Below are 23,619 nucleotides of genomic sequence, written 5' to 3'. Positions count from 1 at the left end.
TCTTTTAAAAGTCCCAAAGAGGGGCTAGAGAGATGGCTTAGTGGTTAAGGCGCTTACCTGCGAAGCCTAAGGACCCAGGTTCGGTTCTCCAGGTCCCATGTTAGCCAGGTGCACATGGTGGCGCTGGTGTCTGGATTTTGTGTGCAGTGGCTAGAGCCACTGGCATGCCCATTCTCACTCTTTCCATCTCCAGTAAATAAATAATAAAATCTTTTTACAAAACGGTTCTAAAAGAAGCCGGTGTGATGGTGCATGCCTTTAATTCCAACAGTTGGGAGGCAGAAGTAGGAGGATCACAGTGAGGTCTAGGCCACTCTCAGACTACATAGTGAATTCCAGATTAGCCTGAGCTACAGTGACACCCTACCTCGAAAAAAACAAAACAAAACCCACAAAAAGAAACAAACAGAAAAGTTCCAAAGAGCATATTTGCAAGTATTTAAAGTTAACTTAAAAAAAAAAACTGGGGCTGGAGAGATGGCTTAGTGGTTAAGATGCTTGCTGGCAAAGCCAAAGGACCCAAGTTCAATTCTTCAGGACCCACATAAAGGCCGATGCACAAGGTTCTATATGCATCTGGAGTTCATTTAAAAAAAAAAAAAATTCAGAGCCAGGCCTGTAATTCTACCACTCAAGAGGCTGACACAGGAAAATCATTTTGAGTTTAAGGACAGCGTGGCCTATGTGGTGAATTTCAGGTTAGCCTTCAGAGTGATACCCTGTCTCAAAAAAGCTACCAAATAAAAGACCACTTCACTGGGGAGATGGCTCCATGGTTAAAGGTGCTTGCTTGCAAAGCCTCCTCACCTGGGTTCAGTTCCCCAGCCATCCATGTAAGCTAGATGCATCTGGTGTTCATCTGTAGCCGCAAGAAGTCCTGGTTCAGCCCTGTCACCCCATTGACGCATGCACGCATGCATGCAAATAAATAAAAAGATTTAAAACACATTTTAACAAAAAATAATCATTTCCAGTTAAAAAACTATGGTGAGAGCAGCTTCCCCTTCCAACTTTGCATCTCTTCTCAGGCAGCTCTGCAGGTTTGCTCTGGTGTTGGGCTGTTGCAAGCCACACATCTCCACATGCACTCATGAGAGAATGGGGTGGTAGGAAAGCAGCTGCCGCATTTCTCCTGGTGACATTCTCCATGGTGACTTCATGGACATTCAGATGGATTCTGTCCAATCAGTGTTACTGTGGAAATTTTTGCAGTTGCTTGTCCTGACAGAAAGTCCAAGCCAATGGGTTGGCATGTTTTCCTCTGTGTTCTCATGTCCACTGCATACTTGTACTTCAGTGTAGATCCTCTGAGGTTGTGTAGTCCAATCCCCTTGCTGGGGAGTCACGGGCTGTTGCCAGGTGTTCATTTGCCTGTGTCCTGATGGATGTCCTTTTGTTTTGTCTGTATATAGAGTTTGATGGGCACCTAAGGAGTAGTGTTGCTGTATTTTACCTGTGTTCTAACAGAAATCAGTGCCAGGTAATGTGATAGCTGAAGTCTAGTGACCTTTGACTTCTGATGTGAAAGGTACAAGTCCAGGTTAGTAGGGCTGAGCTCTGACCCTTAGCTCCTGAAGTCTGTATTTGCCTCATAGACGTTATTGTGGATTGTTTTTTTAACTAAACTTGTTTGTTTGCCCACCTCTATCCTCCCAACTTAAATCAGTTGCAAGGAAAGTAAATTACCCTTAACTAGTTAAAGAACAACAATTTAGTGTGCATGCTTCCAGAACTGTTTCCAAAGGGGCTGTTTTGGATAATTGCCTAAGTTTCATCATGCTCTGGGTAACTGTCCCTTGTAGTGCATGTTTGGGTCGCTGGTATTTCTGTTTGCTGTTGAGATTGTCCAGTGATTTTGCTTATCTTTAAACAGAATTGTCTTGGACACCAATGGGTTATATTGTTCGGCAAACAGTATCTTCAGAATCCTCACCAGTGCCTAAAAATGTCACTTCCATGATAAACCTGAAGATGGTTGCTTCCTCGGCAGAGGCTAAAAATAGCACTGTGACATCACCTGGGGCTCTGTCGGCAGAGGCTTCCCACAGCAGAGAGAAGCATGGCGGGCCACATGGTGAGACCCAGTCTCAACGGAAAGCAAGTAAGATGGTGAGTGCCGGAGCCAGGGGAAGAGGGAAGGCAGCCAGTGGGCACAGTGTCCGACAGGTCTAGCGGTGCTGAGTTATGTAACGCCACCTGAGCAGGGGGCTGCATCGTAGGTCGTACAATGTGTATTGTACCAGCTTCATGTGTGATCATGTGACTTCTCTGCCACGGGATTGTTCCTCCTTTCTTATTCTGGCTGTCACACTTAAGTCTGTCCTGTACTCGCTAGACTCTGCTTTTTATTTGAATTTCGAAAAAGAATGTGTTGCAGAGTGAGAACCTGTCAAGAAAGGAGAGAGGAAGGGAGGGAGGGAGAGAAAGGGAAAAAAGGAATTACAGTTTATGTAATCTTATATGGCCTTGCATTTTACACGTTGGAAAGATACTGGTTTCAGGTGTTAATGACTTTTCCTCTGAAACCATGAAATTTTATTATGGAAATGACAAAGTAACATAAATGTGATTTGTGTCCAGCCTGTCTTATGCAGTTCTTAATTTCCAGCCCCCAGGGAAGCCTGTCTTAGCAGGCTTAGAAAATATAAAACAAATTAAGGGAGGTCTGCTGTCCCTAAGTTTTATTTTATATTTATCCTATGTCTCCTGATCCTCTGTGAGCTGGTGATTAAACACAGGGCTTCCTCTGTGCTAGGCAATCGTTCTAACATGGAACTATATCCCAGCTACATTTCTAAACTTTGTAAAACAAAACATAGTTGAGCTGGGCTTGGTAGCTCTTGTCTGTAGTCTCAGCCATGGGGAAACTGAGGTAGGAGTATCACAGTGAGTTCAAGGGCACCCTGTGAGGGAGTGAGACTCCCTTAAAAACTAAACATACAAAAAGTCCAGAGCAGCCTCATACACATCATCCTTACAACTTGACGTTTTCACTGAACATAGTGGTATGAGAAGTCCCTCCAGGTTAGTGAGAAAGGTCATACTTTTTATGACTTCTGAACCTTTTTCTCATGAAGGGTAAAAATTATCCCTGGGATAAAGTAGGACCCAAAACATATGAAGTTCCCCGCTGTTTGGATCTAGTGTAGTAGAGAGAGGTCCTCACAGTGTGCCAGCAAATGGAAAATAGCAGAGCAGCAGGCTCTCCAGAGAAAAGCCAGCTAGGTCAGTGGACCAGAGAGGTGGCTGGTGGGCAGGTGGAGTGTAGCCAAGTGAGGCGCAGACAGTGTCAGGTCCTCACATCGAGTACAAAAGCCCCAAGGCCAGACTGGGGACCAGGGGTGTAGCAAGGTCAGCTTCACAGGTCCTGGAGCAGGTTGGTGTCTGACTAGAGGTTTTTAGGATGATCTGATGCACATGCACATCACACTCGGAGCCTGGCTTCAGGCTGACCAGTGGCACACTTGCACGTGTAGGCCGCTCGGGTTGGCTCATTGACCTGTCCAAATTGGCCGCTTTCAGAAGCCTGCCACACTGCCTCATCAGATGTGTTCTTTTAGCATTATCTCCTGAGTGCTGGCACTCTCACACAGGTGAGTCCTATGGGATCTCCTGAGTGCTGGCGCTGTCACATGGGTGAGGTCCTAACTGGATAGGATCCTTAATTTTGTCCCCATACATGTTAAAGATCAGGTTAAATCCAAAAATTCTTTTTTTTTTTTTTTTTTTTTTTGCAGTTCAACCATTTATAATACATAATTTAATAATTTTTAGATAATTTACAGTATTATACAGCTGTTAACTATAACCAGTTTTAGAATTATTTTTTTTTAAAATATTTCTTTGCAAGGAAGGAGAGACTGAAAGAAAGAATGGGTATACCAGGGCCTCTTGCTGCTGCAAACGAACTCCAGATGTGCGTGCCACTTTGTGCATCTGGCTTTGCATTGGTACTGGGGAATCAAACCCAGGCCATCACTTTATAATCAAGTGCCTTAATAGCTGAGCCATCTCCGCAGCCCAAGCATTATAGTATTGTTAAAACCAGACATGATGGTGCACACCCATTAATCCCAGCACCTGAGAGATTGAAGTAGGAGGATTATGAGTCCATAGCTAGCCTGAGTTCCATAGTGAGTTCAAAGCCAGCCTGAGTTATAGAGCAAGAACGTTTCCAAAAAATAAGAGTATTGTCATAAGTGTCAGGTTGTCTTTCTGCATGTCTGTACTGTTTCTTACTCCTGTGAGCAGTATGTGAAAATTTGAATTTTGGAGCTGAGTGTGGTGGCACATGCCTTTGATCCCAGCACTCAGGATGCAGAGGGAGGAGGATTGCTGAGAGTTTGAGGCTACCCTGAGACTATATAGTGAATACTAGGTCAACCTGGGCCAGAGCGACACCCTACCTCAAAAAACAAAAAGGAAAAATTAAAAAATTTCAGGTTTTTTTTCACATCCTTGCCAACACTTTTATTTTATTTTATTTTTTAAATTTTTATTAACATTTTCCATGATTATAAAATATATCCCATGGTAATTCCCTTCCTCCCCACCCCCACACTTTCCCATTTGAAATTCCATTCTCCATCATATTACCTCCCCATTACAATCATTGTAATTACATATATACAATATCAACCTATTAAGTATCCTCCCTTCCTTTCTCTACCCTTTATGTCTCCTTTTTACCTTACTGGCCTCTGCTACTAAGTATTTTCATTCTCATGCAGAAGCTCAGTCATCTGTAGCTAGAAATCCTACAATTCTTGCTTTGTTTTTTTGTTCTAGTCCAAAGTACCACAAAGTGGTGAACTTGAACAAAACGAAGCCTCAAGAAAGAATAAGAAAAAGAAAGAGAAGTCTCAATTGAACTGCGAAATCCAATCAAACTATGAAATCCTGACTGTTCAGGAGCCACCAAGGATCGAAGTACGTATGTGTTTGGCTCTTGGTCTGTGTACTCTAAGTGGGTTGTTCATGCTGGCTTCCAAAGTGAAAGCTTTAGATTCTTCATTAATCCTTCCTTAGTAGTAAAGATGATAGAAGTTGGGTGTGATGATACACACCTGTAATCCTAGGACTTGTGAGGTAAGGCAGGAGAATCAGGAGTTCTCAGTCATTCTCATCTGTATAGAGATTTAAAGGCTAGTCTGGGCTACATGAGACCCTTTCATAAAAATAATAACTAAGCACATGGTATGATGGCACATGCCTTTAATCCTAGCACTTGGGAGGCAGTGGTAGGAGGTTTGATTTGGGTTCCAGATTAGCCTGGGCTGGAGTGAGACCTTACCTCCAAAAAAATAATAAAGCTAGGTGTGGTGACACACACCATTAGTCCTAGTATGTGGGAGGCTGAGTTAGGAGGATTGCTGTGAGTTCAAGGCCAGCCTGGGGCAACAGAGTGAGTTTCAGGTCAGCCTGGACTAGAGTGAGACCCTGCCTCAACAGACAGAAAAACAGTAATAATGTAATAGGCATCCTTTGCACTTACCTTTTCTTTTTGGCTTCCCAGCTATCTCATAGAAGGCATTTGGTATAATTGTTTTTTTTTTTAAAATATTTTATTATTTATTTATTTTGGTTTTTGAGGTAGGGTGTCACTCTGGCCCAGACTGACCTGGAATTCACTATGGAGTCTCAGGGTGGCCTTGAACTCACAGCGATCCTCCTACCTCTGCCTCCCGAGTGCTGAGAATAAAGGCGTGCACCACCGTGTAAACAAATATTTTATTTTTATTTATTTATTTATTTGACAGAGAAAATGGGTGTGCCAGGGTCTCCAGCCACTGCTAACGAATTCCAGACATGTGCGCCCCCTTGTGCATTTGGCTAATGTGGGTCCTGGATAATTGAACCAGGGTCCTTAGGCTTTGCAGCAAATGCCTTAACAGCTAAGCCATCCCTTCAGCCCCATTAGGTATATTTGTGAATGAAGAATGCTTGAGAGAGAAACTGCCTCTCTTGGAGTTTCATAGCTGGATATACCATGTCACATGTAGCTCCCCAGTTCTCTTTTTTCCCTTGCTTTAGGAGGCCCTGCAAAATCAAGGAAAGGAGCCTGAGCTCTGACTACATCCCACGCAGGCCTGGTGTATTCAATGCCCTGATACTTGCAGGATCCTGGCTGTTCATGAAGGCACAAGGGTCTCAGAAGTGCTGCCCATGTCCAGCTTACGGTCACTCCTAGACCTGGAAGCTGGTTCCCAGGGTCTGGGAGCAACCACTGGAGAATAGCGGTTACACTAGGACAGAGTACTATGGTTAGGCTGGTGAACAATACACATTTCCACCCTTTGTTTCCTGTATAGCTTCCCAAGGCAAATAGTGACAGAATATTGACAAAATGAATTAGGATAGTTTTGAGTAATTTTAACACTGTTTTTAGCAGGCTTGCCTCTGTCTGTATTAACTAGCTTATTCAGTATGAAGTCCAGAATTTTAAAAAATAATTTATTTATTTGAGAGAGAGAAAGAGGCAGAGGGGGAGAGAGAGAGACAGAGGGAGAATGGGCATGCCAGGGCCTCCAGCCACTGCAAACAAACTCCAGATGCATGAGCCCCCTTGTGCATGTGGCGTACATGGGTCCTGGAGAATCAAACCGTGATCCTTTGGCTTTGAAGGCAAATGCCTTAATCGCTAAGCCATCTCTCTAGTCCCTGCAGTCCAGAATTTTTTTTTTTTTTTTTTTTCAAGGTAGGGTCTCACTCTGGTCCAGGCTGACCTGGAATTAACTCTGTAGTCTCAGGGTGGCCTTGAACTCATGGTGATCCTCCTACCTCTGCCTCCCGAGTGCTGGGATTAAAGGCGTGCACCACCACGCCCGGCTCAGTCCAGAATTTTTAAATCTAAGGAATTTAGGTTTGTTGGTTTCTCTAATAACGGAAAGAATAAGTTTTCAGATAGTCCCTACAAGATGCCTCAAAGCTCTATAGACTCCTGGATGTACCCAGTCCTTGGCGGTACTCTTTCTCTTCCTCTGGGACTGACTTGGGGTTCTTACCACTGTGGTCTCTTATTTGTTCTGTGAGTTCACTAGAACATTTATCACTTTGGAGATGCTTTGGTAAGTGTGAGTAATGAAAGAAGGTGAGAGGGGGAAGGTGGCACACGCTCTGTTTGTGTCCCCCCCATGCTGAAGAGCTAACCAGGCTGCTTTGCGTAGGATGCTGAGGAATTCCCTAACCTGGCAGCTGTGTCTGAAAGAAGATACCGAGTAGACTCACCAAAATTTCAGTCTAAACAGCTGACACAGGTAAGTTTTACAGGGATACCACAATTACTTTAGGCTTAACTTTTCGTTCTTTGTTTTTTTTTTTTTTTTTTTTTTTTGAGGTAGGGTCTCACTCTAGCCCAGGCTGACCTGGAATTCAATATGTACTCTCAGAGTGGCCTCAAACTCACAGTGATCCTCCTACCTCTGCCTCCTGAGTGCTGGGATTAAAGAAAGGTGTGCGCCACCACGCCCAGCTACTGTTTTTGTTTCCTTTTTTTTTTTTCTTTCTTAACTTTTCTTACTAAAGTCCCCTATTGAGAAAAATCCCCAAATGTCTATGTGTACTGAGACAGCATTTTCCTTTGACTTACCCCTTTCAGGAAGAACATGTCCTTTGTTCAAACAGAGCTGCTCCTAAGCTGAAACTGTCTGTTTGTAGTAAGACTTGATAACTGCCACTCGGTCAGAGAGGAGAGGAACATGTGAAACTAAAGAAAAAATTGACTCAGTTTCTTGAGAAAACAAGAACTCCCCCCCACTCCCCTTTTTTTTCAAGGTCGTGTCTCACTGTATCGTACACTGACCTGGAATTCACTATGTAGTCTCATGTGGTCTCAAACTCATAGTGGTCTTCTTACCTCTGCTTCCCGAGTGCTGGGACTAAAGGCGAGTGTCACCACACCTGGCTTAAGAATAACTTTTCAAGGCATTACTGTGTGACCAAAGAGAAGTAAGAGGGGCAGCAAAATCTCATTCTAAGCAATCAGCACAGAGCCGTAGGGGAGCTAGTCTTCTGCCCCAGCCCTTGGCCCACACATTGAACAGGGAGGTGAGGTTCCTAAGGAAATGGGAACTTGCATAGTTTAGAGCATTGATTGTCTGGCAAACTTTTTGTTGTTTTGCCTTTTTAAGGAGGGATATTGCAGGCATGGTGAGGCACCCCTGTAATCCAGCATTCCTAAGGCAGATGCAGGGGGAACTAGACGAATCTGGGCTACATAGCAATTTCTAAGCTGGCCTGTGCTACAGAAAGACCTTGTTTAAGGGGGGGAAAGCCACAAGTAACCAGTAAAGGAAGGAGCTTATGTGGAAGCATCTTCACATTTGTGGGCAGTCACAGTTCATGGCTTAGCATTTGGTCCCCCTTCATCCCCGCCGCAGGTCTCCTTGCTTACAGTCCTGAGTACGTGCCCTGGCCTTCTTTGTACAGCTTTGATAGAGTCTCAAACCCTTTTTTACTGTACTTGTAAATTCATTTTATATTTAATAAATGTATTTTTTTGTAAAATGAAAAGAACAGTGTATAAAATACAGTATTAGAAGTGAACTTGTGAACTTTGAACTTTTTAGAATGATTTTAAACCAAGTGGGAAGAAGAGCCAGGTTCCAGTGCAGCTGGACTTGGGCGGCATGCTGGAGGCACTAGAGAAGAAGCAGCGTGCCCCACATGCCAAGCAGCCCAGCAGGCCAATTGTGTTCTCAGGTAGGTGCCCCCTCCTTGGCAGAGGCCCTGAACTTGGCTTCAGTTAGGTACCTATTTTCTTTTGAATCAAAAGTTACTTGTAAGCCAGGCGTGGTGGTGCACACCTTTAATTCCAGCACTTAGGAGTCAGAGGTAGGAGGATTGCTGTAAATTCGAGGCCACCCTGAGACTCCATAGTGAATTCCAGGTCAGCCTGGACTAACAAAACAAAACAAAAGAAAAAAAGTTACATGTAATCTCTGCATGTGAAACTGGAATGAACGTGAACCTGTAGAGTAGAATTGAGAGTCCAGAGGTCAACCTGAATATCTGTAGCCAGTTGATTTGTTTGTTTGCCAAGGGTCTTAAATCCATTTGCAGAATAAAGAATATTCTCTTCAGAAAGGTGTTTGGGTGATAAGATTTGCAGGTGCTGAAGTGGGCCTAACACCATGAATGAAAACAAACTCAGAATGAATCAGAGGGCTAAGTTAGAATTAAAGCTGCAAAGCTTCAAGAAGGGAGTCATCTTCCTGAGCCAAGGTTACCCAATAGATTGTAGATAAGGCCTTCAAGGCACAAATAACACAAGAGAAATAAAGACTGTGGACTTCACCTAATCAGGCTTTTGTACCCAAGGACATTATCAAGAAAATGAAAAGATAACTTACAGTAGATGGATCATACATCTGGCAAGAGCTCAATATCCATAAGAAGGCCTAACAGGGGTCCCTGACATTGTCATCTTCAAATGTCTTGGGCCATGTTCATAGCTCTTCTGGGACACATGTGAGCCATATGTGTATGTGTGTGTGTTTTGAGGGAGAATGTATGTTAGGATAAAAGTGATTTCATCCATGCCAGAATAAACTTGGGTTCTCAGAGTCTTGTATAAAGCCCTGCATACCACTTTGATAGTCCTTTCTCCGTCACTTTGGGTTAGTTAGTGGCGATGACAGCTCTAGCTGGTTGGTCACAAGCAGCTGATTCTGTCTTTTGTACATTTACATCTGCTGAGGACTTGTCTTCAGTTCTGCTCTGTTGTCCGCTTCAGGTACTGGTCTGCTGTTTTCCGTAGCTGTGGCACTAAGAGATACTTTCTTGTTTGAATAGTCTCAAAAATTGATATAAAACACAGTCTCTTTTACTTATATATTATAGCAGCTCAGAATTCAGATATTTTTCCTCTAGGAATAGTGCCTACTACTCCTACTCCACCTTCTCTTCTTCCTCCTCCTCATTCCTCCTTGTTCCTACATGGGCTGGTCTACATGTGTCCGTTAAATAAACACTGCCTCTTTTACTGACATATTATAGCAGCTTGGAATTCTGACATTCCCTGTAGGAGTAGTGGTGCCTGCTACTTCCCCTGCTCCTCCTCGTTTCACCTAGGCTAGTCTACATGTGCTCTGTCTTCCCCACTGGCAGTTGCTGATAAGTTACTTGCCATGGATGTGACCCTGTGTCTTAATGCAAAGGTGTGGTCAAGTAACTGTACTTTCTGTGTATAGATATGTGTGGGTTGGGAGGTGCGTTCATCCCTCGGGCAGGTTCAGTTATGCCAGTTCTGTTTACCTTGGGCCTGCTTGGAGTCTGCTGTTTGCTCAGTGTGTGTGCACTTGGACTTGCTCTTGACCATGTACTATGCGCATATCCTGTGGTCAGTCTGGTGTTTACAGAGCTCATCCCTACAGCAGTCTTCTCCTAGAACCGCCATTAGTCTCTGGCTGGTCTGCTGGCCTATGTCCTGCCTTGGAGATGACAGGCTTAGGCTGCCTGTGTCTTCTTACCCTCCTCTTTGCCGACATGCACTGTGAAAGACCCACTGCACTCTCAGTAGAGCACACTACTTGTTTGGTTGGGCTTCTCTGTTCTGTGAGTGACCAGGAGCAGAATGGAGCAGCCGGGGATGGGACAGCCAGCCTAATGCAGTTTCTACGAGGGCCAGTGAGATCAGGACAACTTGCTCTAAGCCTTTCATTTGCTTTCCATGGGACTGATGGGATTGACTTTGAGGAAGGAGCTAGTCAGCCTCCTTACACTGTGAGGGGGCAGCTGTCTGTGTAGAGATGCCTGCAGAGCTGGAGGGCCTGGAACCCAGGTGAGGGGCTGTACCCAAAGGTAGCATTGGGTACCAGGCAAGCAAACAGTTGTGAGCTGGGTCAGCTAGTCTCAGGTATGTTTGTTTCAAGCACTGTGTGGGAAGAGGTTCTGCAGATGAATGCAGCTGTGCTGTTTAAGACCAGAAGTATTCAGAAGGGAACTTGTGCAGGGACTTGCATGAATGAGATAGAAAGGGATAGCTGATGCAAAACACTGTTGTATTTCATAGTCCATAAAAGGAGGTGGCAAAAGGCATTTGGAAAAATAGTGAGAGTGGTTGAAATGTGCCTGGAGCGTGAGGATTTGCTGTTAACCATTCTCTTGTCTTTGGATATGTTTGGATATTTTTCTTAATAAAAGTAAAGAAGGCCAGGTGTGGTGGCACATGCCTTTAATTCCCTCATTTGGGAAGTAGAGGTAAGAGGATCACTGTGAGTTCAAGGCCACTCTGAGACTACATAGTGAATTCAGGTCAACCTGGGCTAGAGCAAGACCCTACCTTGACAAACAAAACAAAAACAAACAAACAACAAAAAGCACAGTACACAGGAATTAACTTTTTCCTTGAAGGGAGGAAGTCAGGTTAATAAGAGAGAAGTGTTCAGTAGTTAAAGTAAGACACTCACTGTGCTCTTGCACTTAGCTGCATCAACTAGAATGCACTAGAATCAACTAGAAGTATGATGAGAATTTTGTCAGGACCTTGTATAAGAGCTGGCCAGACAGTCATGCTTACTGAAAGTAATAGCTAACTTGTACAGAGACATTGCCACCAAGCATGTGATGGTGAGGGACTGCTTTCCAAGAGTGATGGTAAGTATGGACCATGGAGTCATTCCCTGATCCAGCATTCTTAGACTTACTGAGAAAGCGCATATCTGATTATAAGGATGGAAGACAGGTCTTCCCTGACAGTGAAAATAATGTGTAACAGATTGTTTGACAACAGTAAGAAAGGTTATGTTGGGGGTGGGAGAGTGGGGTTGGTATGAAGACTTCTTCAGACTCAGTCTGGGTCTGAAAGCCATGCAGGGCTTCTGGGAGGTGACCATGCAGTATCTGTCCCACTGTGTCCCAGTCGGAGCTGTGCCAGTGCTTTCCAAAGAAGCCACCTCAGGGGAAAGGAGCCGCCGCTCTGATCAAATAAAGACCCCACACAACCCCTTGGACTCCAGTGCCCCCCTGATAAAGAAGGGGAAGCAAAGGGAGGTCCCAAAGGCCAAGAAGCCCACCTCACTGAAGAAGGTATGTGGAGTGTTTTTATAGAGCCATGACACTGCAGAGTGACAGCGTTAGTATCCAAACAGATTCCTTGCAGGGCTGAGGCCTTTAGTTTGTCAGGTTTTTATTACCCGGCTATGCATACCCTTTTGTGTCTGAGCTCCAGCAGTGTGCTAGAATGGAGGACGTGAGACAGGGATTCATTCAGCTACTGGAGGGAAATTGTTTTCTTTTTTCCCTTTGTGGCAACACAGCAAGCTAGAGGTGGTGTTGGCTTTGTCCTTCACACATTCTGCCCCAAGGGGATGCATCAGTGATGGCTGGAGGCATCTCAGCAAACCTGCCGTGAAGTTGCCACATGGCCCTGTGCTGTGAGTTCTGCTTCACTCGTGTCCATGGCCGAGTGACTGCTAAGCTGCAGATGCGGCATCAAAGTCCAGGGCTCTCATGCTGCCTTGTGTCCCCGAGCCGCGGAGCTGTGCTGTGTCGTAAGGGGAGTGTGTAGTCTGCAGGACGTGGGAAGTATCATCCACACTCCGCAAGCCTAACGGCTTGTTTAAGAAGCTGAACATGGGCAGTTTGCTTTGCACAGGCACTTGCTTATCTTTCAGATATAGACGTATTGAGGCGTTTCATGTGTTTATTAAATTCTAAGATTATTTTGAAAGAACGGCAAGAGAAAAAACAGCAGCGACTCCAAGAAAATGCCATGAGCCCTGCTGTGGTCAGTGATGATGCACGAGATGCTGAGAGCGGTGCCAATGACCAGGCCCCCGACGACCAGACCACTGATGTCCAGGCCCCCGACCACACTGAGTCCACAGGTACTGACCCGTTCAGTGTGTTTTCACCTAAAATCTTTCAGATGGGAGCAGCTGTGAGGAGGGTGAGCTGTGTGTAGAAACAAGGATTTGGCCAACCTCCCATGAGCCTTTGTGGTAGAAAGCAGGTCAGCATCAAGCCTAGAGAATGCGGTCTTTACTCTTGAGTCAGTGTGACTGCATGGGACAAAGATGAGCCCTCTCCCAATGTGATTAGTCTATGTGACATTGATGTTCCTGTGGCTTGAAGTGACCACCGCCACCAGTAGTACTGTTCACTAGCTAGTGTTTGAGCCTTGGTGCCATAAAAACCAATGTGAGTGTCCTGCTGAGTTGTACATCCAGGGCAGTGTACAGAGCATAAGTATAGTTTAAGGACTTGTCACAGTGAATGCAGTGCTCAGGGGAGAACCCAGTGTTTTCTCAGTAAGCTCCCCTCTACACATGCTGCCTCAACACGATACGTGAAGGGGCTCTGAACTTGCACTGGTACAGCCGCAGTATGTGACACATCTGTCTCCTTCATGGCAGGAGTGCTCCTCATTACTGCTTGGTGTTTGTGGGCGGATGTGCCCGTGTGGATGGCACCAGGCAGCTCCCTCATGGCAGGAGGTGCTCTTCATTACTGCTTGGTGCTTGTGGGTGGATGTGCCTGTGTGGATGGTACCAGGCAGCTCCCTCCCAGCCAGATGTGAGGCTGCCCAGCTTGTGCCATGGAGGACGTGAGCACTGCTTCTGTGGCATTTCCCTGGGAGCAGAATTGCTTCAGGAGCCCCTGACACACAGATACCCTGGTGTCACGCTAGTTACACCCCAGTAAATGCACTTGTGAGTGGTCCTGTCTTCACTGACTCAAGGGCTGAGTCTTTTTGTGCTTGCCGCCTCGGAGGGTATGGTGTATGTTCTTGGATTCCCTTCCTTGTACTTGTGTGCTGGTGGCCTGTGGAGTTGATGGGCTGGAGGTGCCCAGCTGTTGGGAACCACACCTGTAGGGAGAAGCGCATCCCTAGTCAGGCACTCTCTTGGGTGGTTTTTTGTTTCAGTGCTGGGCAGAATGAGTCCTCTATCATCCTTTAGATACTGATGTTGAGCAGTATTATGTAACGAAAGGATGTTATTTAACAAAAGAATGTTCTCAATCATGTAAGCAGCACAGAAACTCAAGCACTAATCCTGGTGGTGGTTTTGTTGTATCTTGACACAGAGTGACCTCAAGCTCACTCTAGCCCCACACTGGCCTTGAAAGGCTGTCCTCCTGCCTTAGCCTCTAGTTGCAGGTTTTCAAAACTTCCTGGAAGCTGGGCATGGTGGAACACACCTTGAATTCCTAGCGCGTGGGAGGCAGAGGTTGGAGGGTCACCATGAGTTCGAGGCCACCCTGAGACTACATAGTGAATTCCAGGTCAGCCTGGACTACAGTGAGACCGTACCTCAAAATAAAAATAAAAAAATAAAAAGGTGGGGACTGAGAAGAGAGTTCAGTCAATAAAGTACTGTCCTTGCAAGCATGAGGATATGAGTTAGATCCCCAGTGCCCCATAAGATTCTGCACATGGTGGTTCCAGAACTGGAGATGTAGAGACAGGCATAATTCTGGGGCTCACTGGCCAGCCAGTATAGCCCAGTTGGTGAGCTCCAGGCCAGTGAGAGACTCTGTCTGTAAAGGTGGAGAGTGTTCCTGAGCATGGTACCCGAGATTGTCCTCTACTACACATGCATGCACAGACATACACATAGCAAAACTGGTTAAAACAGTAAATTTTTGGTGTGTATAGTATTTGTGGTATGTGTATATGCACATGCATGTGTGCAGATATATGTGCTTCTTGCGCACACATGTGGAGGCCAGGTGTCCTCCTGTCACTCTTCCACCCTATTTCCCTAAGATAGAGTTTCTCAATGAACCTGGAGCGCCCCACTTTTCAGACAGGCTGACCAGGGAGCCCCAGTGATTCTCTTGTCTCCATCTCCCTCAGGGCTGGGGGTCACAGACATGTGCAGTCATACCCAGCTTTTTATGTGGCTGTTGGATATTGAACTCAGGTCCTCATGCTTGCATAACAAGCACCCCTTTCCACTGAGCCATCTCCCAAACCCTAAGTAGTTGTTTTCACCACTGGGAAACTGAGTGAATAACCAGAGTGTGTGTGGGGGGGGCACATCTGGGAAGAGTGAAAAATTGTTCTATCATCTCTACCCAAAATCCATGTTGCTGTCCTCTGGGAGCTGGTCTGTGGTGTGGTTTGTGTCTGGGGGCTGATGGTGCTGTGTAGCCCTGGTGTGTCGGTGGCACTGCCCTGGGCTTGCCACAAGGCCATCTGCCCTACGGAACTCGCACAGTGACTCTTTCCTCTGTGAAGGCCTTGAGAGAACAGAAGAATCAACGTTCTCCATACCTGAGGCTGAGGGCAAGTCCGAAGAGCTGCTGGGCACAGAGCTCCAGAGGGATGCAGAGGCCTGCCAGCCTACCCCTGACCTTGCCACCTTCCCCAGAATCCACAGCCGGAGGTTCCGGGAGTGAGTGAGCACCCAGCTACAGGCCAGGGCTTGGGTTGGATTTGACACTGACTTCTTGGACCTGCAGTGAGCAGTGGTCATAAGTCTGTGTCATAGGTGGGCCAGCTGAGTTTTCATTCTCTGGTTGAAATGGCTGCGTAGTTTGTTACGCAGGTGGTGGGGTACACTTCAGGCCTTGTATATGTGTATTTGTACTGTGGTTCTGTCATGCTGGTAGTGAAGAGATGTCCTTAGTCTGTGGTTGAAGTAAGGGATCCATTGGGGGAATGGCAGTTAAGTTTACTTTTCTTCCCTCCCAGCATCTCCCCAGGCGCCACCCCCTCTCTCTTTTGAGATGCTGTCGCTGTGTGACCCACAGTGACCCTGAGCTCACACTTCTGCCTTAGCCTCCTCCTGAGTGCTGGATGACTGGTGTGAGCTGCAGAGCCTGGCTCTAGCAGTTTCCTAGAAGGCCCTCTCACGTGTTTGCTTGTGTCCACTTCCCCTTTCCAGGGCTCCTCAGCTCACCTTCCTGGGTGTTTGTGTTCAGGATGGTGGCATGTTTAGGGCATAGGCCAGAATAGGGTCCTGTGCAGGCCCTGGAGGACAGGGCCTGTGACTTTTGTCTTTGCGGTGTTGGTTGGGACACTTACTGTTCATCCATCATATAGCAAGCTCTTTAGCAGTTGCCTTGTCTTCTGGGCTTCCTGCCTGATGGGCTTTGTGTCTCCTGTCCCTGGACTTCAATAGAGTAGGAGGACTACAGTGTTGGAGCCAGCGGCCAAGTTCACACATCCGGTTTTCTTTCAGTTACTGCAGCCAGATGCTTAGTAAGGAAGTGGACGCTTGTGTCACAGACCTGCTCAAGGAGCTAGTGCGCTTCCAAGACCGGATGTACCAGAAGGATCCAGTCAAGGCCAAGACGAAACGTCGGTTTGTGCTGGGCCTGAGAGAAGTTCTCAAACACCTGAAGCTCAGGAAGCTGAAATGTGTCATTATTTCTCCCAACTGTGAGAAGATACAGTCAAAAGGTAATGGCTATGTGTCTTGTGGCAAATGCCCTGTCACTGGCTGCGCACCTGGTCCATGGGCCAGTCTTGGTGGAGTGTTGTGCACTCACTTCCCCAGGGTCATGGCCACTGGGTGCTTCCCTCTGAAGCCAGAGGTGGTACAGCTGGTCCCGCAGGCCTCCCTGTGGCAGCAAGGAGGATTAGCCTGGAAGGCTGCTGCTGCTCTGGTATTCCATAGGCTGCTGGAGACCCTGTACCTGCAGAAGGCCTTCATCCAGCCTATAGTTGTTCAGTCTGATTAACTCCCTGCTTGCTTATAACCGATGTTGGCTTTTAAAATACTTTACCAGGGCTGGAGAGATGGCTTAGCGGCTGAGCACTTGCCTGTGAAGCGTAAGGACCCTGGTTCGAGGCTCCATTCCCCAGGACCCACGTTAGCCAGATGCACAAGGGGGCACACGCATCTGGAGTTCGTTTGCAGTAGCTGGAGGCCCTGGCGCGCCCATTCTCTCTCTCTCTCTTTCTCTCTCTCTCTGCTTTTCTCTCTCCGTCTGTCGCTCTCAAATAAATAAATAAAAATAAAATTAAAAAAAAAATTTTAAATACTTTACCAGTTTAACAGTGCTGGAAGCATGATACATGAGGTGACAGGGAATTCACATCTGTGACATCTCATGTCTTTCCTGCATGCCATCATGGCTCCCTGAGCACCCCCTTGCTTACCCCTTTCTCCTGTGTGTATCTGTCAGCTTTGCCACCGTTGCACTCTGAAGTAATGAGGCCAAGTCCTGGTGCTGAACTCTGGGCCGTGGTCTTCTCCGGTTACCATTGCATGTCTGAAGCCTGGAGGATTGCTAATAGGTCTGATGTGTCCCGAAGCAGCAGCTCGTCCTTGTGCCCAGCCCATCTAAACACCCAAAGTGTAACACAGTCACACAGGTGTGCTTAGGGAAGAGGCAGCCAGGCTTCCCTAGAGACCCCTCCTGTCAGTCCAAAGGCCAACCACAACTCCAGACGTGTGTGTGGACTGTTGCCTGCTGCTTTCAGCTTCTCACTTGCAGCTTTGCAGTAGAGGAAAGCTTGGTGCTTGTTGACTCCCTGCATCCCAGTGGGAGTTTGGCTTCAGTTCTCCTTTGCAGTGCTTGCCGTGCAGTGCCTGTGTGCTCAGTCACCAGCCTCGTAGACGTGTTAGGCAGCAGTAGGTTCTGGGTGACACTTAGCTGTAAACAGTTGTAGCAAACATTGTTGCTTACCATTTATATGGTCAGCTATATGTCTTGTAGGTTCAGTCCATGGAATGAAAGGGCATCTGTAACGGACACACATCCCACTGCCTCCCAGAGGCCTTTGCAACACTTCATGTGACATGGGCTTGGCCTCCCCACACTGCTGTCCTTGGGAGTAGCTAGTGACATTTCCCTTATGAGGGACAGCCAGTGTCTTCTTTTTTAAAAATGCCTTACTTAGACTGGAGAGATGGCCTCGGGGGTTAAGGTGCTTGCTTACAAAGCCTGATGGCCTGGGTTCATTTCCCCATTACCTACATAGAGCCAGATGCACAAAATATTGCTTGCATCTGGAGTCTGTTTGCAATGGCAGGAGGCCCTGGCATGCCCGTACTTGTCATTCACTCATTCTCTCTCTCCCTCTCGTAAATAAATAAAATATTTCAAAAATGTCTTCTGTGAACTGTTTCATGTTCATGTTCTTTGCCCATATGTATATAGGGAGTTGACTTCTACTTGTTTTGTAATAAATTAGCCTGTGGGGTAAGAGTTACAAATATTAAATAATTCTAGTTTTTGTCATTTTTCTTTCTTTCTTTCTTTGCTCTCTTGAGAATAGATTTTTGGTTTTTGTTGTTTTGAGGCAGGGTCTCACTCTAGCCCAGGCTGGCCTTGAACTCACAATGATTTTTCTACCTCAGCTTCCTGAGTGTTGGGATAGTAGACGTGAACTAGATCCTTTAAATACTGTCTTTTCATAATTATTATTAACACTGATATTATTGTTGTTTTTTTGGAGGTAGGGTCTTGCTCTAGCCCAGGCTGACCTGGAATTCACTATGTAATCTTAGAATGGCCTTGAACTCATGGTTATATGTCTTGTAGGTTCAGTACATGGAAGAAAGCCTCCTGTGCTGGGATTAAAGGCTTGAGCCACCATACCCAGCTATTTTCTTACTTATTTTGCATGTTTTATTTCATTTCTCAACTTTCTTCATTCCAGAGTTAAGCAAAGAATTTTTAAAATTCTGTTTTGTTTCTGGTTCGTCCATGGTTTTACGTTTCAGTCTGAGACATAAAGTACAGTAGCTTGGTCTCCTCATCTCATTCACCAAAAGGTTTTGTTCCCCTGCTGACTCAAATGACTGCTCCTCGCATGCTCCGTTTGCCTGTGTGCAGGGCATTGCTGCTTCTCTGGTTGGTAGAGTTCTGGCTTTGTAGCAAGCCTGAGGATGAAGATGCTGCCTCCTCTCCCCTACTGTTTGTAACTTCTCACAGAAACCCTGTTTGTCGGACATGGGGCTGTCTTATGGCTTACGGTCAATGTGAAGTTGATGTTTCATTACTGCAGTCATCCTGCCCATAAGCAGGGTGCCTTTTTGTTGCGTTAGCATGTTGAAGTTCTGTAACCTTTCATTTACTTGGCAAATTTACTCCTGTGTAAATGGAGTCTTTATTTTTATTTTTATTTATTTATTTGTTCATTTTGGTTTTTCGAGGCACGGTCTCATTCTAGCCCAGGCTGACCTGGAATTCACTGTGTAGTCTCAGGCTGGCCTCGAACTCATGGCTATCTTCCTACCTTTGCCTCCCTAGTGCTGGGATTAAAGGCGTGTGCCACCACGCCTGGCTCCAGCTCTTTTTTTATATTTGTTTTTCATGTAGTCTTTAAAAAAAAAATTTTATTTTTATTTATTTATTTGAGAGAAAGAGGCAGAGAGAAGGAAAGAGAATGGGTGTACCAGGGCCTCTAGCCATTGTAAATGTACTCCAGACACATGCACCACCTTGTTCATCTGGCCTACGTGGCTCCTGGGGAATTAAACCTGGGTCCTTTGGCTTTGCAGGCAAGCACAAGCTAATCTCTCCCATTTTGGGAGTCATCTTGTTGATGTACATCCGATTGCTACTGTTGGAGCATAAAGACTTGTTCCAAAACCCTCTCTCCTTCAGTATAGGAAGTGTTCCTTGGGTTCTATAGGCTCCAGTGAGCAGGTGTGTCCTGCACACTTAGATATAGGCCCTGGTAGGTATGGAAATGGCCTTGATCAGTGGTGCTCCTGAGCCTTGGATTTGCATCAGCAGAGCTCGTGTGTGAGCTCAGTGGCCCGGCACAGAGTGAATGATCAGTGATATTAGCTACGACTTAGTTTTTCTGTTAGCACAGTAGGAGCTGTGTGGTCTTGTGTTGTAGAGCTGTCTCTTGGAGAAGTGATTCTTAAACATGGGTGTGACCTGGTGGAATTTGGGAGGGGCCAGTGGCCTTAGTGAACTGGGGCTGCTTGTCTTATCTGTAGGCTCAGCATCAAGCCCGCCCTGTGGATGTGTGCTTGTTCTCTGACCAGGTGGGTTGGATGAGACCCTGCACACCATTATTGATTCCGCCTGCGAGCAGAACATCCCCTTCGTGTTTGCACTCAACCGCAAGGCTCTGGGGCGCAGTCTGAACAAAGCAGTTCCTGTCAGTGTCGTCGGGATCTTCAGCTATGATGGGGTCCAGGTGAGTTGAACCTGAGCCTGTTCCCTGCCTGTGGAGGAGTAAGTCAGGATGGATGGTGGCCTACGTAGGGTGGCCCTGAGGAGAACCCACTCAAGGCAGAAGCTTCTCACAGAGCAGCACCCTTTGTCTCCTCAACAGCACCTTGCTGAGCCTGTGAATTTGACCCTAGACTTATAAGAGGAGCACCTCAGGCCACAGACTTGGCCAGGCCCCTCTTTTCTCCTGGCAGCACCTAAAGACAGAAGCTACACTGTCTATGGTGCCCTGATTTCCTGGAGGGTGCTGCCCTGCAGTGGTGGGGGTCAGCGATCACTTTCCTATAGTCAGGTGACGCTACCTATGGGCTCTCACTTGTGTCCAAGGACCAGTTTCACAAGATGGTTGAGCTGACTGTGGCTGCCCGGCAAGCATACAAGACCATGTTGGAGAACGTGCGGCAGGAGCTGGCAGGAGAGCCTTGCCCTCAGACCCCTCCCAGCCCACCCACAAAGGGCCCCAGCTGCTCTGCCAAAGATGGTGCCCCAGCCCCCACTGGAAAAGAGCCACGCTACAGTGAGTGATCCCGGGAGGGTGGGGACCTCTGCCTTGTGTATCATCCAGGCCCTCAGGAGAGCAGTGTGGCACCAAAGCTGCAGGGCCTACTACAGCGAGGCCTGAGAAGTCCAGGCCATTGTCAGTGCTGCTGCCAGGAATGGCGTGAGGGCCAGGAATGGTTTGAGGGGGTTGCGGTGAGGGCTGAGTTCCCAAGGCTGTCCTTCATGGAGTTATGATTGACAGGTGTCAGGGAGCCAGCCTAGCTGACGAGGAAGGATAGGTGGAGCCCCTGGGGACCGTTGCCTCCTCCTTGCTCCTGCATCTGATGGGGTGCTGCTTCCTGTTGCAGTTGAGGTCTGGAGAGCCCACCTGGAAGCTTACAGTCAGTGTGCCCTGGAACTCGAAGACTCACTGGAGGCTTCAACCTCTCAAATGATGAATTTGAATATGTAAGGAGAGCTGTCTCTCCACTGTGTCTGTATTTTGGATAAGGAGGGGAGGCTGGAGAAAGACTTCCTTTTCTCAGTTCTTCACTGACCTCTATTTTTGACTGTTGGATAGGAAACTCACTGGCCTGAGGGAAGGGTCAGGCCCTCCAGCTTGAACCTGAGTCCATCCCGTGGACACTGAAATGTGCCAGTAGAATCCCTTATTAAGAGCCTGGTAACTCAGTTTCAGTTTCTCTGTGCATACTGGATTTGGAGAATACTGGAAAATATCCAGGGTACTTTGGCTGCTGGGGAAACTGCCTCCATTGCAGCAGGACTGAGCCTAGCAGGGAGTTCTCAGTGGGCAGGAGGGCAGGAGTTCACCCCTGGAGGGGTGGGTGGTAGCGGCCCTTTCTCAGGATGCCAAGGATTTGCTAATGAGCCTCAGAAGGAAGGTTTGCTTCTCATCCCTGACTTTTTAACATTGAATTACCCTTTAGTCTATTCTTTCCAAAGATGCACTGTATATTGAAAAGTCCCTAGATGTCAGTTTGATAATCAACAAATCTTTCTTTTTTAAATGATAACATTATGAATGTCATTTCTGTCTTAGCAGCCAAGTGGACAGAGCTTACTTTCCTATTTCCTTGCAAGGAAGAGGGCTTATTTATTTTGAATAAAGAGTGATTATTTAATTTCACTTCAGACTCTGCTGATCTTAGGCCAGTCTTTATGATCACCCCCACATCCCAAGTTGTCCCTCTTTTCTTCATTTTGTTTCATGGCATGGTCTCAGTGTAGTTCAGGCTGACCAGGAACTCTAGCCCTGGCCTGGCTTTGAATTCATCCTCCTACCTCAAGTTTCCTAAGCCCTAGAACTGAAAATCACTCCCAGCCTGAGTTGTCCTTTTTTTTTGTTTGTTTGTTTTTGGTTTTTCAAGGTGGTAGGGTCTCACTGTGGTCCAGGCTGACCTGAAATTAACTATGTAGTCTCAGGGTGGCCTTGAACTCATGGCGATCCTCCTACCTCTGCTTCCCGAGTGCTGGGATTAAAGGTGTGCGCCACCACGCCTGGCACGAGTTGTCCTTCTTAAACTCTGTGTCTAGGGCCAAGCAGAAGCTGTCACTGTGCCCTCCCCATCCTAGAAGCAGTGAGTCCCAGAATCTCGAGCCCTGTTGGGTACCAGCCAGTGCATGCATTCCTTTCACTGCAGGCTGCACTCTTACTAGCTGCTTGTCAAGCAAACAGAGCAGTTATAACAGCCTTGAAGAGTCTGTTGATTGACTTTGGTTTTGCCCAGCATTGTATCTGAGATGTGAGGCCTGGTTTAAGCAGTTCTGGTTGGAAGAATGAGTCAGACCCCAGGGCTTCCTGCAGGGCTGGCAGTGGGCCTGAGGCTGGTGCATGGAGTACCACCTGCCCTGCCATCTGGAGGCGTGTTGTGGGAGGTGGTTGTGGCTGACCAGATCAGTTGGATGGAGGAGGAATCTGTTCCTATTGTCCCCTCCACTGTCAGTTGGTAGCAAGTCAGTTGTAGTAAATTTGGAAAGAGATTACTTAAGAATAAAAGCTTGGGCTGGAGAGATGGCTTAGCAGTTAAGGCTCTTGCCTGCGAAGCCTAAGGACCTATGTTGGACTCTCCAGATCTCACATAAGCCAGATGCATCAAGGTGAGGCAAGCTCAAGGTTATACATGCCCACTGGGTGGCGCAAGCATCTGGATTTCATTGTCAGTGGCTTTAGCCCTGGCGCACCAATTCTCTCTGTCTTGCTCTCTCTTAAAAATAAAAAATAAAAAAGAATAAAATCTCAAATTAATTTGTGTGCAAAAAATTAGCCTATCAGCAGCTAGCCTTCTAAATTATGGTAAGTCAAAAAATTATCCAAGCCAGGTGTGGTCATGCACGCCTTTAATCATAGTACTTGGGATGCTGAGGTAGCAGGATTGTTGTGAGTCCAAAGCCACCCTGAGACTACATAGTGAATTCCAGAGCAGCCTAGGCTAGAGTAAGACCCTACCTCGAAAAACAAAAACAAACAAACAATATATATGTCAAAAATGTTCTTGGGCTAAAGCCTTAAGCTGCAAGGTTGCCTGTGGTACTTGTTTTGCCAATCTAGACTCCTAGCTTAAGCAGAGTAAATACCATCGTGGGGTTTTAACCTTGCACCCAGCTTTCAGAGCTCTCTTACTTGACCTAGCCAGATTTATGCCTGTGGGTGCCCTGGCTGTGATATCACTTCGTTGACAGTGGAGGATGCCTGCCGAGGCCAGCACTACAGGTGGCGTGGGTTGGCCTGACTGACCTCTGCTGGTGGTGCACACGAGCATGGCACCAAACCCAGCATGCACGCAGCACTTCCTTTCTGCTTGCTTCAGCTCTCCAGGGAATCATTAGTTCGTCCTTATTGCCACAGCTCCTGGCAGAACATCTACTGTCACCGTGAGTAGGATTGTTTCATTGGAACGAACAGACTGACTAAATCCAAACATAAGGAAGGAGATGGCAAACAGCATCAAGGCAAGAGGTCTGCAGCTGACTGCAGGTCCCTCAGCAGAGCCTCAGCTCAAAAGACAAGCCACAGTCAAGGCTGAGGCA

At 46.8% G+C, this 23,619-nt stretch overlaps 1 protein-coding gene across 7 annotated transcripts in view; it reads left to right on the top strand.

Annotated features, from left to right (window-relative positions):
* The window catches only part of Secisbp2 (SECIS binding protein 2), a 54,697-nt gene that overhangs the window by 15,630 nt on the left and 15,448 nt on the right, over positions 1-23,619 (top strand). For 3 of the 7 annotated variants that reach the window (XM_045131733.1, XM_045131732.1, XM_045131737.1), the window contains 11 exons: positions 1,874-2,109; positions 4,789-4,929; positions 7,167-7,256; positions 8,568-8,700; positions 11,861-12,027; positions 12,659-12,827; positions 15,185-15,341; positions 16,131-16,351; positions 19,902-20,056; positions 20,419-20,608; positions 20,940-21,718. In XM_045131733.1, coding sequence (XP_044987668.1) covers positions 1,874-2,109; positions 4,789-4,929; positions 7,167-7,256; positions 8,568-8,700; positions 11,861-12,027; positions 12,659-12,827; positions 15,185-15,341; positions 16,131-16,351; positions 19,902-20,056; positions 20,419-20,608; positions 20,940-21,043 — 1,763 coding nt within the window. In that variant the 3' untranslated portion in view covers positions 21,044-21,718. The other 4 variants (XM_045131738.1, XM_045131735.1, XM_045131734.1 and 1 more) reach the window with 4 other exon arrangements.

Source organism: Jaculus jaculus, chromosome 12 (genome assembly GCF_020740685.1).
Source record: "Jaculus jaculus isolate mJacJac1 chromosome 12, mJacJac1.mat.Y.cur, whole genome shotgun sequence".
Taxonomy (NCBI): domain Eukaryota; kingdom Metazoa; phylum Chordata; class Mammalia; order Rodentia; family Dipodidae; genus Jaculus; species Jaculus jaculus.
Note: the sequence above shows the minus strand (reverse complement) of the source record. Positions and strands in the feature narration are given on the sequence as shown.